This window comes from Paramisgurnus dabryanus, chromosome 19 (assembly GCF_030506205.2).
Source record: "Paramisgurnus dabryanus chromosome 19, PD_genome_1.1, whole genome shotgun sequence".
In the NCBI taxonomy this organism is placed as follows: domain Eukaryota; kingdom Metazoa; phylum Chordata; class Actinopteri; order Cypriniformes; family Cobitidae; genus Paramisgurnus; species Paramisgurnus dabryanus.
Genome location: NC_133355.1, coordinates 3,371,860 through 3,390,592, shown reverse-complemented (window position 1 = coordinate 3,390,592; position 18,733 = coordinate 3,371,860). Strand labels below are relative to the sequence as shown.

Sequence of the window (18,733 nt, the reverse complement as noted above, 5' to 3'; positions counted from 1 at the left end):
AAAAATAGCATAAAGCATATACACAGTAAATAACGGACTTTAAGGGATATTCATCCAAAAATGAAAGTTTAATCACCCTCATGTTGATCTAAACCTCTATGAGTTTCTCTATTCTATTGAATACAAAAGAAGATATTTTGATAAATGATGGTAAGCACACAGTTGAAAGAACCCATTGACTTTCATAGTAGGATACAAATACTATGGAAGCCAATGGGTAACCCTTTAGTTACATTAGTCGAGAGGCGTTGACGAAAGTCATATGATACTAAGAGAAAGATCAGTGATTTACCTACAGCCACACCTGTTTCTATAAGTGTGTGTTAGTGAGATCGGACTATGATCAGATTTGAAACTCGTCATGACTTTGTAAATATTTGGCTTCTGTCTTACCGGAGTAACAGAAGAGTAACAGGTGCGTATTTACTTCCTGTCTCTAATTTTGGAGTTTGTGCGATAAGTTTCATGTGAAATAATTCATGTCGGTATGTTTAAACCCGAGATTAAATGTATGATGTACGCTTTAAAAGCTTTCAGCTTTAATAGATTTAATTTAAGTGAAACTGTAGTGAAACATTCAACAGAAACAGTGTGTCGGGTTTGTTTATGTCTCCTGTACTATTAGGTGTGTTGGACTTCATGCGGGGTTGCACAGACGTATGACGTCAAAGTACCGCGAGAGCCAGTCAAAATTAGACTTCCCCGTATGGTTTCTCGCGGTTCTTTGACGTCACCGTCTGCCAGTTCTTGCAGCGACCCATGAAGTCGAACAAGCGAAACGTCTTTTTTCCCTGAGGTCTGATTTCAGGTTAAACAGGTGTAACTGCTTCATTCAACACAATTCGGTGTAAAAGTAAACTCTGCATTCATAAACACTCTTGATCAACTTTATATTGATTACTTCAGTTTGAAACCATATATAAGAATTAAAAACATGAAAACAATTATTGATTTTTTTTTATGTTTACATTGAAAAACATCTTGGTTAATAATGAATCAGTCTGGTAGATAAAAAGTTCTTCCTCTAGTTTAAAACATCTTTCTTTATCTCTGTGTTCAGGATTTGTCAGTGCAGATCAAAGTTAAGCATTCAGATGAGCATCAACTGCTTTGTAATTTCAACCAACATGAGAGCAAACAAATGTTAAATATATACAGAGCACAAGTTTACAAGCTAAAGAGAAAAACAAGTCAGTGCCAAAATGACAGACGCGCTGGTTTTCAGACCTGAATCCCCTGAAGAGAACCTCACAGAACCTCAGAGGAGCGATGGAGATGAGCTCGAGTCCAGCAGCCTGCGGTGGTTTGAGATTCAAAGCACAGAGAGGAGATCGCCTGAAGGATGGACGTCCAGTCATGAGCAGGTGAACCAACCGGAGAGATCCAGAGAGCTGGAGGGACAAGAGAACTGGATAGACATGCAGCATAAGAAGAAAGATGACGATGATGATGATGATGACGTCTATGAAAGTGAAGATCAGTTAAAGGAGGGAGACGGCTCATTGGCTGATGATGAGGATGATGGTTGTGATTATAATCAACAGGAGACCTGGACGTCAGAGAAAGCAAGACTGGTCTTTACTCCAACTGTAATGATCTTAAAGCCGACAAGCAATCAGGAGGACCTGAATGAAAGCAATATGATCAGAGAGGAGATAAAGATGGAGAAAATTCCTCTACATAACTTACACATGAACCAATCAGAACACTTCTACCCGCAGTGGATTGATGAGATTGATAAACCCAAAGGTAAATAACAATACATCGCATATGTCAACTGTAATCATTTCTTTTTAGTTGTTAATAAGCAAAACAATGACACTGATATATGTCAAGATATGTCAATGCAAGATGTTTTTAAGTTAAGGCAGCTCAAACATGCATTTTAGTCTTGGACTAGACTTAAGCCCTGTCTGGGAAACTGCCTATAAAGGTTTAGAAAGAAAAAAGTTTAGAAGTGTTAATAAATATATATATATATATATATATATATATATATATATATATATATATATATATATATATATATATATATATATATATATATATATATTAGGCAAAGCATTCAACATGTTCCTGTCAAGTATTCACAGAAAAATATATTATGATACATACCAATTAACATAAAGTATTTCTTTGGATTTTAAAATGAATCAGTCTATAAATCAATCCGATGCAGTATATCAAATGATTATTAATATAGCACACAAATGTAAGGAATAAATAATGGGTCGTTGAATTATTTGAAAATAATGCACACCCAAGGTTAACACAGACATTGCTCTGGTGGTTATTGTAAGTTATACCACGGGTCTGTTGAATGCTTTATTCTGATTGGTTAAGAAATGTTCCACAGGTATGCATTATTTTTTCTGTAAACCACACACCTGACCTGTCAAATGTCTTAAAATGTTTATGATAACCGTGTTATAAGTGGAATAATTGACTATGCTCCTTTGAATTATTGAAAATAATGCACACCCGGCATTACCACCTTGGGTGTGCATTATTTTCGAATAATTTAACGGGCCATTGAAATTATTCCTTACATATTTGAAAAATAATGCATACCTGTGGAACATTCCTCAACTAATCAGAATGAAGCATTCAACACTTCAGTGGTATAAATCATATATATATATCCCCCTGTATTATTAAGAGTCAGTGAATGGCTCAGAAATGTTGATAAATGAAATGTTTTTTTCTGTTTTTGTGTATATCAGATAGGTGTTGTGGAGAGATCATAAAGCTGTGTCTGTGTGTAACGTCTGCCGCTGTGATTTTTCCTCTATTGACGTGGGGAGGTTATGAGCTGTTGCCCTTTAATACCCCTCCTCTCAACAGTGCCCCCCTCAGGCTGCTCTACACACTGCGCTGTGCTTTTTTTGCCATTATTCCTATAGTGCTGGGTGAGAGAATATTTACTTTCTTCTTATTGATACTTATGAGGCGTACACATCAAACGTGAATTGTGTAGATTACATGCAAAGTCAATGTAAAGATGCGAATAGACGCAAACTCGTGCGGGGCGATGTGAATGACGCCCCATTCAGACCACCAGCGACTAGCAGTAGCAGAGTGACCCTCATTCATTTCAATGGAAGCTTGGTGAAAGACGAGTGACACACAGCGAGAAAGTCACTGACAGTCTGAATGAGGGGTAACGCGAATTGAGCGGTGCAAATGTCACGAAAAAACACATGCTATTCGCCTCAAACGCGCAAGTTGAAAATATTAGCATTAGCAAGGAACGCGATGTTTTGCGTTTGGTGTGTACGCAGCATTATAGCTGCTCCTTATATAACCTATAAAGAAATAATGACCTGTGTGTTATATAATACTAAGTGATATCAGGATGATTTGTATCGGTCTGGGCAAGGAAGTACAAAGTTGAATTTTCTTTAGGAATGTGCTTTTCTCTATTAGAAGAGTTTGTTCAAATCTCTTTTGAATCTGTGAAGCGTGACACTTGTGTAAACACGAGCTTTGCTTGTCATCTGTTTCAGGTGTGTTGGTTCAGGGTGTGTCTCGTCTGAAGTTTGGGACACTGAAGCCTCTGTTTGATGGGATATTGAGAAATCGTGAAGTGGGTGTACACAGCTATTATGTCAGAGAGTCGCTCCATCTGTACTTCCTTTATTTCCTGCAGCTTGCCGTCATGGCAACGTACGCCCAACAGGAAGTACTTAAACTGGTACCGATGCTCACCATCATCTTTGTGTTTGGCAGGTGCGTGTTGAGTTGATGTGTGGGGAAACATCACTTATAAAAGTATCTTTAGTGTTTATTTGTATCTGATATTTTTTTGCATCCTCAGGCTGATTTACTGGGTGTGCGCCGTGTTTGGGAGCAGCATGCGAGCGTTTGGATTCGGCCTCTCATTTTTGCCCCTACTTCCCCTGCTGGGGGCAAACATTTACTTCATCTGCTCGGCTGAGGGGAAGGAGGTGATGTTTGATGTTGCCCCGCCCACTACAGCCCCGCCCCCAAAACAGAGATGGTGGGGGTGAACAGAAACGGAGTTTGAGGATATGAAATGTTCAGTATGTGATGTGACAGCAGGACATTCAGAGATAAAGACTGAAGAGTTTCACTTCCATTGAGTTAGATGATGAACTCAACATGTGTCATCATGAGCTGTTTAACTGATCTGACCTCAGTTATAATACTGCGGTAAACATCACAATCACATGACACATTATAATGAACATTTGAGGTGAAGTCTGCATAATTATCTTAAAATGAGCTACATTTCCTTCATGCAAAATCTGTAATATTTCTTTCTGATGATTTTGTCATGAATATCAGTCAGTCATACAATGAGAAGTCATTTGCTTTGTTTTACACAAAAGTATTTAGATTTTTCTTATATTCCAGTTGTTTACTATAATATCTAATTATTGTTAATAGCACATTTACTTGTGATATATTACTGATGTTTTTATTCATGTCAATGCTCAGTGTTATATTTCTGTGAATTTTATCCGTCTCCTTTTAAATCATTTCAAATATTTATGATGAATTTAAACACATGTTGTCTGGATGTTCTTGCTTTTTAACAGCATCTTTAAAATGAATCGCTAATAAAGAACAAACACTAAACGTCAGTCAATGACTTTATAGAGAGAGAAAGACGAGTGTTACAGAAAACATATTTACATTTTGATAAGTTACTGAGAAAGATATGGGTGTCATATATGTCAGTAAATATGCTGCTTTCAGGGGTGTCATGAATCATTTTTTAAAGGGGGCAAAGTGTGTACAGCTCAGAGAAATTTGTGCATAAACAGACATTAAATTTGATTAATTATAAATATTAAAGCGCTTTTATATTCTTTTCCTTGACACTTCCACATCCATTTCTAACAATTTAAGCCCTCCTGCCTTCACGTGAAAACAACCAAAATAAATCTGTTGACTAACTTTCATATCAAATAATTCAATCAGAATAATGATATATTGGCATCATGTTGCCCATCATTCTTGTTTAAAGGAATTGTCCACCTAAAAATGGGGACCGTTGGCTTTTTATAGTAAGAAAATACTATGGTCAAGTCAATTGGGACATTTTTTGGCTGAACTTCTTTTAATCGCGCCCATTAATGCATTTGCACAACAACTGCGTTATGCTATAAAATTTATGTATAAAGTATATAAATAATGAAAATTACATAAGCAACAATCTCGTGATTGATTTTAATGTTCGATTATGATAAAAAAAAAATTTTATATAAAATTATCAAAAGTAACACATTTTTGCACTAAATTTTACCTGTGCCCCAATGAACTCTGGTGTTGTACTAAGATTAATCTATAAATCTACTAAAATAACATTAAAACTGTCACAATGATAACCATATATTTTCTACACAATGGAGGTTAACTGCACATTACCATACTGGGGTTTGAAAATGTGAGCGTTTCTGACGACGTTTTAATACTTCAGCTAACAAAATGCTGCCGCAAGGAGCCGTGACTGCGCTAAGATGCTGATGACGTCTACGACTGCGCTGTTGTGTCTGCAGCACCTTCCTCGTAAATAAAGTAACACGATCAAAACTGTGAAAATCTCTGAAAAGTGACAGGGATGCAGCACAGGATAGATTAAATTGTGCGTATTAAACAGATTAAAAGACAAGTAACAGATTAATGGACGTGTCTTTGATTTGGAGGTTGCATGCATAACGTCTCTGGCTGCTTTTGTCAACATTTACAGGTAACATTTACTTTATTATAAACTCATAGTACATTTCTCTTAAAAACAAATGATGCATTTTATTATCAGGATAAAAAAAATTCAGTGGTTTAACAGCGAGAATCCCTGAGAAACACTTAAGTGCAGTTTTGATTGTTTTCATTCACATATATTAAAATCTCCTTAATTTCCACCATCAAATGTCAGTTTTTTTACAGGTCAGATTTTACAAGAAAAAATCATCAAAAATCACTCGACTGAATCTTGGATTTCTACTCTGATCTGCTGTACGATCAAACAGTAACATGACATTAAATCCAGACAAGAGAAAACCTTTCATCCTGCAGTCCACAGAAGTCAAATACTGTATCATTCCCTGATTGGCCAATTTTAAAGTGCACTGACCAATCCTGACAGAGTTTGTGTGTAGGTGGTGAATGACAACCACACTACCAATCAGTAAAGGCAGAATTTGTACCATACAGTCTCAGTTGATTGGCTCATAACCCGTGGATTGTGACATCCTCTTACGAATCCACACAAAAACTCCACCCACGATAATAAGAACCAGCGGTGTGCCGAGTCCAATAGCCATGATGATGATGATTAACGTAGAGAAGGAATCAGCCGGAGGGTCACCCATGCCCATTAAAACAGTCCTGTCGAGTAAATGAGACACAACGAGAGATCAAAGTTCAGATCAGATAGTCAATGAGTGACAGATCAGTGTTATTATTTCACAAACACACAAAAACTAATCATACAGTTATGAAATGTGACCCGTGCTGGCAAAATGAGTCGAAATGAGCAAATGTTCAAAAATGAGTTATTTATTTTGACATTCTTTATAAGATATAAACATTTAAAGTGAACAGTTTATAACGTGTGCTTAAAAGGCTAGACATTTCTTTGATATTATCCTACACTACACAGGAAATAATATGATTTTTTTCCAGTTTCCCAAAATACTTCTTGCATAAAATAAATTCCCACACTTTCAATGACCTGTATCTATGTATGTATATTTTCAAAAACTTCCCAGGGCCTTGAATTATTTCACCAGATTCACAAACTTTCAAGGATTTCAAGAACCCATGGGAACCCTCTGTACTTTCTTTTGCCTCTAGCTTAAAATTACAATGTACGTGTTCAGACTCATTTTGCCAGCACAGGTCACATATACTTTTACAGACATCCTCATAAGAACAATTACTATCTAAATAGGGCATAATTAACAGAAAAAGCAGAATAATTTTCATGTGGAAATCACTGAAATCTCAAAAGCATGAGTGGATGTACTGATGTCCTAAAGTTTGTATGCATTGAACAGAAAAAATCATTCATTTGCAATTCTACACAAAACTGAGGCTATTTTATTAAAATTGTGTTCATAAAAATGTTCAATTATAAAAGTGTGAGTTCATTTGGGATTAGGGTTAAGACAGAGATATGGTGAAAATCATATGTATGTCTCTTGCATTCACAAAGTTATTATTCACTTGTATCGATGTTTAATGTGTAGTGAAGAGGTTTGATTATGAAGAGTTTGTCTCACTAACCAGCTGAGGTAATTGGTGACGTTATAAAACGGATCTCCAGCGATTCCAAAGCTGATGTTCAGCCCGTAGGTCTGTGGATGACCTCTGAAATACGCCTGAATCAGACCCGAGTGAGGCGGCTGGGCGATGGGAACGGGCTGTGAGTGTTTGCAGGGTGTGGCATCCTCAAAAACCGGTCTGGGTTTACGATACGCCACAGGTTTCCATTGAGTGTAACCCCAAATCCTGCTGCTGTTGACTGGAAATGAAACCCACTGAGACACCTGAGGACATTGAGGTGAACACATGAGGTGAATATTAGCAAACCTAAACATTCAGTAAAACCTTTAGATGTTTTCACCTTAAAAATGGAGGGCGTGTATTCGTCATCTATAGAGCTGCGGACGTCGACTCGGCCCTGAAACTCAGAGTCTCCAACCGTCTGCAGCTCAAGCATGAATCTGGAGTTATTGCCCCGCGACGTCACGCCGTCAAGCCACATGCGCACCTGTGTAGAGTTTGAGTTATGGAGGAGGCTCGGCCACGATGACTCTCGACCTTCTGACTCATACGCTGAGATCTGATGTGTTAGAGGAGATCAGACACACATACAGGTGACGACACAGCATCTCTGCAGATCGCATCTGTTTGTTTGTTTATTTAATTTCTCCTCACCTGCAGACAGAAGGAGCCGTTGATAAAACTGACGGTCCTGTCACCTCCACAGATCATGATCCTGTGATCAGACTGATTAACTGTTGTGTTCAGATCAGACCAGATGAAGTTCTGGAGCTCATATGGTGGGTAGAATCTGGACTCTGATGTATTTTGTGGGTCTGCTGTGTTATTGACATCACTGTACTCCCACAGCTGAGACAAACACACAAGATATTGTTTGATTTATTACATGCTCAATCTGCTCTTGATCAATCCTTCATATAAAGTTTGACTTACTCTGGTGATCATGAGTGCATTGCTGTACTGAACGCTGCTCTGTGGCTCCACCTTCAGGCTGCCAGATGAAGTGCGGTTAATAAACTCAGGCCAGTTCACGTGCACTGTTGACTTGGTGCTGTTAGTGTGGACCAGCAGCAGTGATGGCGCCCCCTGGTTACAGAAGATGAAGTGCAGGGTGTCATTGTGACCCTGTGCCCGCACGTGCACCAGATTGACTCCAGGGGGAAGTGAAGAGGGAGGATTCAGACCGGGATTCACTTCTACAGACAACTGAAATAAAAGATGAAGTTAGAATGACCATGACAAAGTCTGAGAAGTTTAATTGCATATTAAAACAATCTATTAAATTATATTTCCAATTACATTTGTATTTAGAATTTAGCAATGTTGCAAAACAGCTTTACACCAATAAGCATTTTAGCACAAATATCAAAGCTTTACAGAATATATATGACTACTCAGATTAATATTATTTTCATTCAATGTACTAATGGTGTCTTAAATATAATAGAGCAGTTGACAAATAAATCATATTTTATTCTTTAGTAGGGTTGCAAAGGGACAGAAAGTTTCCAGTAAATTTCTGGAAACTTTCCATGGGAACTTAATGTGGGGAATTTTGGAAATATTCCAAATTTGAAAATGACAGGGTATTTATGGGAGTTATCTGGAATTCTGGGAAACTTCTATACAGCCCCGCCGCTCCCATAACGCGCATCACGCGCTGTGCGTAGGGCACCAGGTCCTGAGAGGGCACCAAAAATAAACACAGAATGACAGGAGGACTGGAAAAGTACACGAACAGAGACGAATCAAGACAAATATAAATGGAATTATTCTCTATTGGTTTGTGTAGTGCTACAATTTGTGTGTTTTCCGCTTTCCATCTTCATTTTGGAGTAAACTTTTTTTCGTTTCTTTTATATCAGATAGGGGGGCCCCATACATACCTTCGCCTTGGGCCCCCAATTTGCTAAATCCGCCACTGTACATGCATGCACGTTAATACAAATTTTGAAGAATCCTGATACTTACACTCATCAAGATTCGATTTTTTTGATCAAAAATCCTTCAGATATCACTTTTTTATCAAATATTTCTGATCAAATAAATGCAAGCTTGATAAGCATAAAAGACTTCTTTCAAAAACATTAAAATCGTAATAATGTGTTCAAACGTTTGGGTGTTTTTAAATTATTTCACCTAAATGTTTACTCAGTCCGTGTATTTGCCTTTACAATGCTGTAATGTTGTTGCACACTAACTTACACACAGCACAAGGAAGTTTTAAACAAATGTATGTAATTAACGTGAAAACATGAAAAATTGACATTATTTTGTGTGCAGAATTCAAGAAATTATCTTTATATAATTCCCATATATTCCTGTTAATTCCCATGGAAAGTTTCCGCTTTCAGATTTGAAAATTCCCTTAATTCTTTTGTCTCTTAAAGGAACATGACATACAGAAACATCACTGACAACGTATTAAAAGATTTGATTGTATTATCAGGATAGAGAGAAAGAGATGCTGCAGTGGTTTAGTTTAGGGTTGGAACACAATGACATAACTTATCATGATATAACATTACTGTTTGAACGTTAATAATAAAGTCTTAAAATATTAATCTATAATGCATCCTTTAGTTCAAATAAACGACCAATTATTACATTAGAAACACATTGTCATTCATTTGTTGTGGTTTTGCCGGTATAAGATTAGTCGTATCGTTTAAATGTACCTTTCGTCGAAATGTTTCTCCATTTGTCATGAATGCAGACGCTGAAGTGAAGACGACAGACAGCACCGAGCAGATAAAACACAATTTAAACATCGACATGACTTCAACTCTTAAAACAGATGAGGAACCAGAAATCAGAGTTCTGCTGCCGTGTTGTGTTTGTCAGAAGTCATGTGACTCGCCTGACTCCAAACGACTGATCTATGATCAGATCTTAACTCTGATCTGAGTCTGAAACACGGAAACAAGAACAACAGTAATGAACAGTGCTGATCCAGGATCTGCTGTAAAAGAACAGAGAAATACGCGTCATTTCAAAATAAAAGTCAATCGACTTATGTTGAACTCAGCAGACAAAACAAACGTTTTAAATAAATGTAAATATAAAAAGTCTAGAGACGTGTAAATAAAAATATTCGCGTATTAGACAATTATCAAATAAAAACGTATTAGATAAAATCTTGCATGCATGTCTGGACCACAAAAGCTTACGAAAATTAACCATGGTTTTATTGTGGTAAAAGTAAATCTTTATGCAGCTTAATGTTTTTAACTGTAATTAATCCAATAAATAAATTGTAAATTAATCTGTATTTATTCTGTATATATTGTTAGCTCTTTAGCACATTGCATTGCATTGATCTATATAAATTTATATAAATCAGTGGGTACACATCATTGTATCAATATGTATATTTACAGTATATATTTACTCACTAGTTAATCTGTCTTTATACTTTTATATCTTTTATATTTTATTATTTTATTATGTGTCTGCTGATTGGATGTTCAGGTGGTTATATACCAGCCTTTGCTTGCAGGCACATTTAGCAATAAATTTTTCTTATTCAGATTTTTCATTTTTACTGTTACTTGGTTTTATTTTTCAAGCCAACAGCGATTTACTGATATCTCTATACTGATTCTAACTCCTCCTAGCTTTCAGGTTACATATTTTACCTTCAAGCTGGTGTGCTACATTACATCTATTATAATGGATTGGATTTGCAGTTTTCTTAAAACAGGCCATCAAGATTTCAAAAAGCCCATGGACTTAGAGGCTAAAGTTGTTGTTTATGATATTAAATTTCAACTGTCAAAACAGACACACACATCTATTATCATGCTAAAACATGTCTTCTCATAAGTATAGATTTCTCTGAATATTTGTAATTTAAGATTCAAAACATAAAAATAAAGCACATGAATGGAGACACAATTGCACAAAGCTTTACATGCTCTGGTAAGGAAGTGAAACACAGTGTGGTTTGAGTCTCTTCACTGTGCTGAAACCTCTAATGTGAGGTTAGTTGACTCAAATCTAATTCAATGGATAAATTCATTCTCTTATGTGTGCTGTCTTATGCACATCACTTACAGTGGTAAATATACTTTACTTCAAATATATAAATCAACTTTTAAAACTTTATTTCTTTATTTTATTTTTTTTCTGTGGAGGAAAATCAGATACTCCAGAGATGCACTTTGACCTTGACCATCACAGCTTGAGGGTCAGTCCTTTATGATTTCATTTCTCTGCTTATATTTTTACTGCCACTTCAATGTTGAGCTTTGAACCGTGTTTACAATGTTTAAGAGTTTTGATGACAACTGAAAAAAAATTTTTTAAGAAAACTTCAGAGAGGAAAATTGACATTTTGACAGAGAAAACAAACTGGTTAAGATCACAGGTATAAGCAATCATTATTCCTGCTTGAATGTCTCACTTTTGATTCCTTATGAATCCTGAGATTTCACTGCAATAGTTTACTGTAACGTCTTCATATAACACTGTTATGAATCAATCTCTCTCTGTCTGTAGATGATCTGACGGTAACAGACAGAGTCTTGATGTTTGGTGGACTTGCATTTGTGATATTTTTCTTTGCAACAATGGCTGCAGCTGGAGTTATTCATCAACACGGTTGGCAGAAAGGCTGGGCTGAAGGAAAAGATGCAACTGTACTCACCTCAGATTAAACACTCACACCAATATCTGCTTTATTTAACTCACTGCCTTAAACATATTACTGCAAGTATAATATGTCCAGCATTGCAGCAGTTAAACAGCCTTAAAAAAAACTTAGTGTCTCAGATGTGTCCTGTTAGTTAATTCTCACATTCATGTATAATTCAATTTAGATGTTGGAAGTGTTGTCTTTATTATTGCCAGTGAAGCTCAGACTCATCATCAACACATAAATTAACATATACTGTACGGTCTTAAAAAATGTCACCTGTCTTTTGTTTATCATATAAATCTTGATTATAATAAAAAACCTTAATAATATAAAGCAATGTCAAAAAACTTGTTGAATACAGATGCTGGAAACAAACAACTCTCTCACCACATCTGATTCACAGCATTTGTCACGCAATAATTGGTTATGACTTCCTGACTGACTGCATTCATCTGACTGCAACTAAACCACACAATGCAGCTATAACAAAGCCACATATGTTTAGGTTTTGTCCTTTCTATATTATTTAAAAAAAAACACTGGCAATTTATTCATCTTTATTTATTTCAGCATTGACTAATTCATATTTACAGTCAAACGATGAATCTGATAACAATGGTTAATACACAACGAGCTTACATGAGCAATGAACAATTGTATTTGTCTTAGTTCATGTTAGATAACGCATTTACCAATGTAAGTAAACGAGACGTCATTGCAAGTGTTACAAGTTACATTATAATGTTAACATTTATTTATTTTTGTACAGTGTTTATTGCTGAAGAATTTATAGTATTAACTAACCCACAGAAAGATAAACAGCTTTAAACTTTTTACTCTTAAAATTATAGAATTATTTTAACGTTTAAGAAATTAAACCATATGTACCTGATAACATGAAGTGTGTCTCCATCTAGTGGTTAAATGTTGTGACTGAAGCTGCACTTTCCGGAAGCTATCGCCTCTCCGTTTGAAATCGAAATGTTTTCAAATTCATGCGACGCTGCGCAAGAGGGATGACATCACAGTACCGCGAGAGCGATTCCAAAGCACACGAATCCGTCTGTTCTCGAGATACTTTTGTGTCATAGGATATTTCTGCGCAGCCAATGTGCGCAGGAGCGCATGAAGTCGAACACACCTTTTATCATGGCGTCGGTGACTTTTCGCGATTGCTTTCTCTGTGTTTCGGCGTTGATTAACTTCATCTTCGTTTTCGTGACCTGTGCTGATTTTGTTCGCTTTGTGTCTTTTCGCGCAATCTTTCATAACCTGAGCGGGGACGCGCCTCTGTGTCGAGGTAAGTGCGCATGCTTGAGCAAACGTTCAACTGAAGAACCAGCAGCTTTTCACATCTGTGTTTTAGACCTTATGTGCACAAAAAGTGATGTGAATTTAATCATCAATAATTAGTTTATGCCTATAAGCTTCTTGTTTGTTCTTTTTTCATAGTGTAGTTTTTCTCGTAACTTACTCTATGTAACTTTTAATACTAAATAATACAAAAAAATGTAATACTTCATAATAAAATTATTATGAACCTTTTTTATAAACTTAGGGCTGTACTTTGTAGTATTTATGCATGCATTTGATAATGAAACGGATAGTTTGATTAGTAGTTACAGGTATTGAATTAAAATTACATTTCTTGTCCACTAGTAATATGCAAAAACAGACGCACGCTTGTGTCGTCATTACGGCGTGTGTGCGTCGTGCACGTACAGCCCGGCTAGCTCAGTCGGTAGAGCATGAGACTCTTAATCTCAGGGTCGTGGGTTCGAGCCCCACGTTGGGCGGAAATCTTTTCTGAGTTTTTGTTCCTCTGTGTTTGTACTTAGAGTCCGTGTCATGGTCTGTGGCTCTACGGGACAGCGGGGTTTTAAAGGCTGTAGCTGTGGATGTTTTCCTTCTGGTCCTCTTCAGTCTTCAGCACAGTGTGTTGGCCTGGGCTCCAGTGAAGAGAAGCTGTCAGAACCTTCTGGGGGTTTTAAGCAGAACCATGTACTGCTTTACTACCGCTATAGCAATGCAGGTAACTACACAATACTCTCTGTATGTCTGTCTATTTGTCATCTTCGAAATAAATACTGATATTGTGCATCTTTAAACTAATAAAAGTAGTGTGTTTGTGTACAGAAACTCAATGCACCTTTTTAAAACGTTTCTCTTTTGTTGGCTGGATGTCTGATTTATAATTACTACATCATACAAATGCAATAAATACCAAGGAGGAATAAAAAATAAAAAACATCTCAAGATTAAAGTCATTATAATGCAAGATTTACCTAGTAGTTTTTAGAGAAAAAAAGTAAAATTAAGTAATATTGCGAGAATAAAGCCAACACTATGAGAATAAAGTTGTGAGATTTCGAAAATTAAGTCATTAAGAAGAATGTCCTATTTTTACATTCAAAATATCTTGAAAATAATTTTGTAATTTGATTTATTTTATCTTTCTTCTCTAAAAACTACTATTTAAATCATATTGCATTATAATGGTTTTAATCTCAAGATGGTTTTATTTTTTTATTTTATCTTGGCCCTAATCCTTCTTCATAAATAAAACCTGTCATTGTAAAAATAATCTGATATATAATCTATTAATTTCTAACTGTTGTGTTCAGGTATTGATGCGCTATTGGCAACCGATCACCAGCGCCCCCTGTCTGTGGTCTGTGCAAAATACAAGCTGGGATATTTATTTCCCTCTCATCTGTTTTATTTTACACTTTCTGTGCTGGGCGATCATCTGCAGTATTTTACTGATTTTTGACTATCCAGAATTACTGGGCATCAAACAGGTACTGTGAATCATCATTATATAACAACATGTATTTTTACTCTACTGTACACTAAAGAGTGAGACGTGTCCTCCTGTCCTGTGTGTTTTTCAGGTGTATTATGAGTGTTTGGGTCTGGGTGATCCTCTCTCTTTAAAGTCTCCACGCGCCCAGCGCCTCTTTGCTCACCTGAGACATCCGGTCTGTGTGGAGCTGCTGGTGGTTCTCTGGCTTCTTCCGAGTTTTCCTCTGGATCGACTCCTGCTGGCTCTTTATCTGTCTGTTTATCTGATCCTCGCTCATTCTCTGGATACACAAGACTGCACGTATCTCAACCGGCAGCTGCAGACCAAACTGAGACTCTTCGGTGCTCCGCTAGAAGAAAATGATCAGAGTAATAACAACATCAACAAACAGGACTGAAGAATCAAGAATGAGGTTTACAGTAGAGTACTAGTTTCATTATTTTTGTCGCTTGCATTGCTTTGAAATTGATATTTTGCTAAAAAGGGAAAGTGTTAATATTCATAACAAAAAATATATTTTGTTACAAAATTACTGGTTTGTTAAATGCAAAAAAATTTGCTAAAAGACATTTTTATAGAATTTTTATCTAAATTGTTGATGATGTGTTTTTATACTGTTGATATTGTAATGCGTCACCTGTCTCGTACCCTTACTGAAAAAAAAACAGCTAAATCCAGCTTGGTATTAACTAGTTTTGCTGGTCTGGCTTGTTTTTGGTCACTTTTTAAACTGGAATTAGCTAGTCAGGCTGGAAGACCAGCTTTCCCTTACGAAAATTATCCATGTTTTTTTTTTGTGGTAAAAGTGTAGTAACCATGTTTTTTGGTGTATTGATTACTATCAGCAAAACCATGGTTTTACTACAGTAACCATGTTTTTTTTGTTTGTTTTAACTGTAGTAAAACCATGGTTAATTTTCGTAAGGGTTGCCAGCCTGCGAGGACCAGCTTAAACCAGCTACTGCCAAAATAAAACCAGCTAAAACCTGCTACCAGCTCATGCTGGTCTTAAGCATGTTCCCTTATGAAAATTAACAATTTTTTGTAGTAAAAATGTAGTAACCGTTTTTTTGGTGTTTTGATTATTATCAGCTAAACCATGTTTTTACTACAGTAACCATGGTTTAACTATGGTTATTGAAAATCATGGTTTACAAAATTTATTTACATTTAGTCATTTAGCAGACGCTTTTGTCCAAAGTGATGTATTATTTATTTTGTGGTAACTATGCTTTTACTACAGTAGCTATGATTTTTTTTGTTTTAACTGCAGTAAAATAGTTAATTTTTATTTAAGTAAGAGTTACTGGTTTGGTAAAGCATCTTTTATTTGTTCATCTTCATCATCCATTTGCAGTTTCTTGAAATGTTTTTAAAAAATTAATATGGTATGATCTTACATGACACATGTAAGAGTAGTTATAGTTAAGAACTAAACCGGGTGTCGATCATATTTTACTAGTTTAAATATCATTTTTGATATCAAGAATATGTATTTAGGTACTTTTGTGATTTTTGAAGAAGCATTTCAACAAGCAAAAACTGAATTGAAGAATCTGTTATTGAGAAAGTGTTTCAATATTGAAAGGGTTTGTAATACACGGCTGTTTCTTAGTTTGCATACTTCATTGCACTAAAAGTAGTGATGCAAAACTATGCTTGTATGTTATAGACTACACAGTCATTGTGTACCACAGATCTCTTTATTCATTACTTTGTGTTTGCATGCGAGTCAATTATTGTCAAGATATCAATTCATTACAATTCATTAATATTTCAAGCACAAATAGTAAAACACCTCAGCCTACTGTTTTAAAAGTACTATAGTATGTAGTATAGAAATGGTGTGTAAACTGGGATTCAGCCCAACTCTCTTTCCTCTAACAGATGATAAAGACCAGCAGAAAAGAGATGCGTTCATCAGGAATATTTTTATATCAAACCAAATTGTGTCTTTGTCTATTTTCATGATCGGTCATTGTATTTTTAGTCAGCTGGAGAGGATCTGAGGAGCACAGGTCAGGAGATTAAACTGCTTTACTCTGGTCTGACCAGACTTATTAACAACACACACACACACACACACAACACACGCACCACACTCAATCCCATGAGCAGCTATCAGATATAATGGAGAAAAAAACAAAATATTTTCCTTGTGTCAATATGTTTATCCATTGAGAGCTTTTAAACCCGCTGTTTAAACTTTGCTGACTGTATCAATGTCAATTCAATAATATTTAATGTCAATGCTTTTATATTTTGATCATCATGTTAAAGGTCTGTAGCACGTCTCTGATGTGTGTTTTAGAGGATTTGGGTTTGACAAACAGCTTGCGTTTACATTTATGTGTCATAACTACTGAAAAATGATGTGCCTTTTTGTGTTATGAATACAGCTGAACATATGTTTACATAACGAATACAAAGCTGAATGTATTTTTTACATCAACAGTAAACTTTGTTTAATAAATCTTTCAGAATTTGTGATTTTTTTTACAAAAGGTAAAAACTAAATCTCCTACATGATGTTTTTAGAGTGCAGGATCAAAATGTGACCCTGGACCACAAAACCAGTCATAAGTCACATGGGTATATTTGTAACAACAATATGGGTCAAAATTATATCCTAATGATTTTTGGCACAAAACATAAATGGATAAAGTAAAGATCATGTTGCATAATGATATTTTGTCAATTTCCTACCATAAATATCAAAACACTTCTGTGAGTGGATGCAGTTGCTAAGGACTTCATTTGGACTTTAAAAGTGATTTTTGTTACAATATTTTTATTTTTTTGATTTAATATTTTCAAATAGTTTAATCTTGGCCAAATATTGTCCTATCATTATGTCCTAGCTTATTTATTCAGCTTTCATATGATGCATATCTCATTTTTAAATCTCAATAAAAAATTGACTTATGAGTGGTTTTACAAATAAATGCCCTAATATTGATTATGTAGTAAATAATCAACTGCATGTTAAACAAAATTGTGTTTATCAGAGTTTGACTTGAGTTAACCATCAGTATTAAATGATCAATGTTGCATAAAATAAAATGCTGAAATATAACAATTATTACACAGTATTATTGACAGGTTTTTTATTTATTATTAATTGTAGTCTTTGAATAGTACTAGTTAACTATAACAAAAAATGTATAGGCAGGTAAGTTGTGAAATGAGAAATACTCAATGTCTCTTAATAAGAAATCATAAAAACATGGATTATGTAGTTAAACAATGACGACAGGCTGTTGAACTATTTGTAAAAAACACACCCAATGTGACATGATGCGAAGTGGAGTTAAACAGCAGGTGTGCATTATTATCAAATAACTCAAAAGACTGGAGTCCATTATTCCTCTTACAGATATTGCTCTGGTGGACATTTTAAGACATTTGACATGTCAGGTGTGCGGTTTACAGAAAAATAATCAACACCTGTGGAGCATTTCTCAACCAATCAGAATAAAGCATTCAACAGACCTGTGATATAAAGATATATAATGCAGTATCAGGTGCAGGTCTAAGAGACGGAGGACAGCAGACAACAATGTTAAACATCTTAAACAAGTGTGTGTGTGTCTTTCTCTCTCCTGCTGGAGTTTAATGTAATTATGGGATTACAGTCCGGTGCTTCTAAAGCCGGCAATATTTACTACAGAAGCGCACAGATTCCCAGGAGTCAAACACTTTCAGGGATTTCTTCATCCATATCCATTGTTGTAAAGTTTCTGATTCAACATGAAGTGAAAGACTTTAGTGTCTGACTGGAGTAACAGATGAAAAGATGAGGAAAACTTGATTCCGGTGAATCAGGAATCCAACTCAGGAATTACAGTCGCAAGGTCAAGTGATTTTCATTCTTTCAAAGACCATTTGTCATACAGTATACGATCTCTTGATTATTGTGTGTTCAATATGTTTAGACCCTTACATGTATAGAGAGATCTGTTTATTATGAGTAAAACTATGAAAGCGAGACTGGACGAGAGATTACTGCTTACAGCTATATTCACTCCTATCAA

At 35.6% G+C, this 18,733-nt stretch overlaps 3 protein-coding genes and 1 non-coding gene across 4 annotated transcripts; 3 read left to right on the top strand and 1 right to left on the bottom strand.

Annotated features, from left to right (window-relative positions):
* Positions 1–258: 258 nt before the first annotated feature.
* On the top strand, positions 259–5,040 carry tmem79a (transmembrane protein 79a). Its single transcript, XM_065284014.1, has 5 exons — positions 259–415; positions 1,061–1,749; positions 2,724–2,909; positions 3,507–3,729; positions 3,818–5,040. Exons 2-5 carry the CDS (start codon positions 1,203–1,205, stop codon positions 4,008–4,010), a joined length of 1,149 nt encoding a protein of 382 aa, XP_065140086.1. The 5' UTR covers positions 259–415; positions 1,061–1,202; the 3' UTR covers positions 4,011–5,040.
* Positions 5,041–5,749: 709 nt separating this feature from the next.
* On the bottom strand, positions 5,750–10,119 carry glmp (glycosylated lysosomal membrane protein). The gene is made up of 6 exons (XM_065284001.2): positions 9,933–10,119; positions 8,188–8,460; positions 7,909–8,103; positions 7,595–7,813; positions 7,255–7,517; positions 5,750–6,354 (listed from the first exon to the last, which is right to left on the bottom strand). Exons 1-6 carry the CDS (start codon positions 10,029–10,031, stop codon positions 6,183–6,185), a joined length of 1,221 nt encoding a protein of 406 aa, XP_065140073.1. The 5' UTR covers positions 10,032–10,119; the 3' UTR covers positions 5,750–6,182.
* Positions 10,120–12,883: 2,764 nt separating this feature from the next.
* nrm (nurim) lies at positions 12,884–17,172 on the top strand. Its single transcript, XM_065284025.2, has 4 exons — positions 12,884–13,193; positions 13,732–13,925; positions 14,518–14,694; positions 14,788–17,172. The coding sequence occupies exons 1-4, from the start codon at positions 13,019–13,021 to the stop codon at positions 15,094–15,096; spliced, it is 855 nt and encodes a 284-aa protein (XP_065140097.1). The 5' UTR covers positions 12,884–13,018; the 3' UTR covers positions 15,097–17,172.
* Positions 13,617–13,689, top strand: trnak-cuu (transfer RNA lysine (anticodon CUU)). The gene has a single exon. It is a non-coding gene; the product is annotated as a tRNA-Lys (tRNA).
* Positions 17,173–18,733: the final 1,561 nt, after the last annotated feature.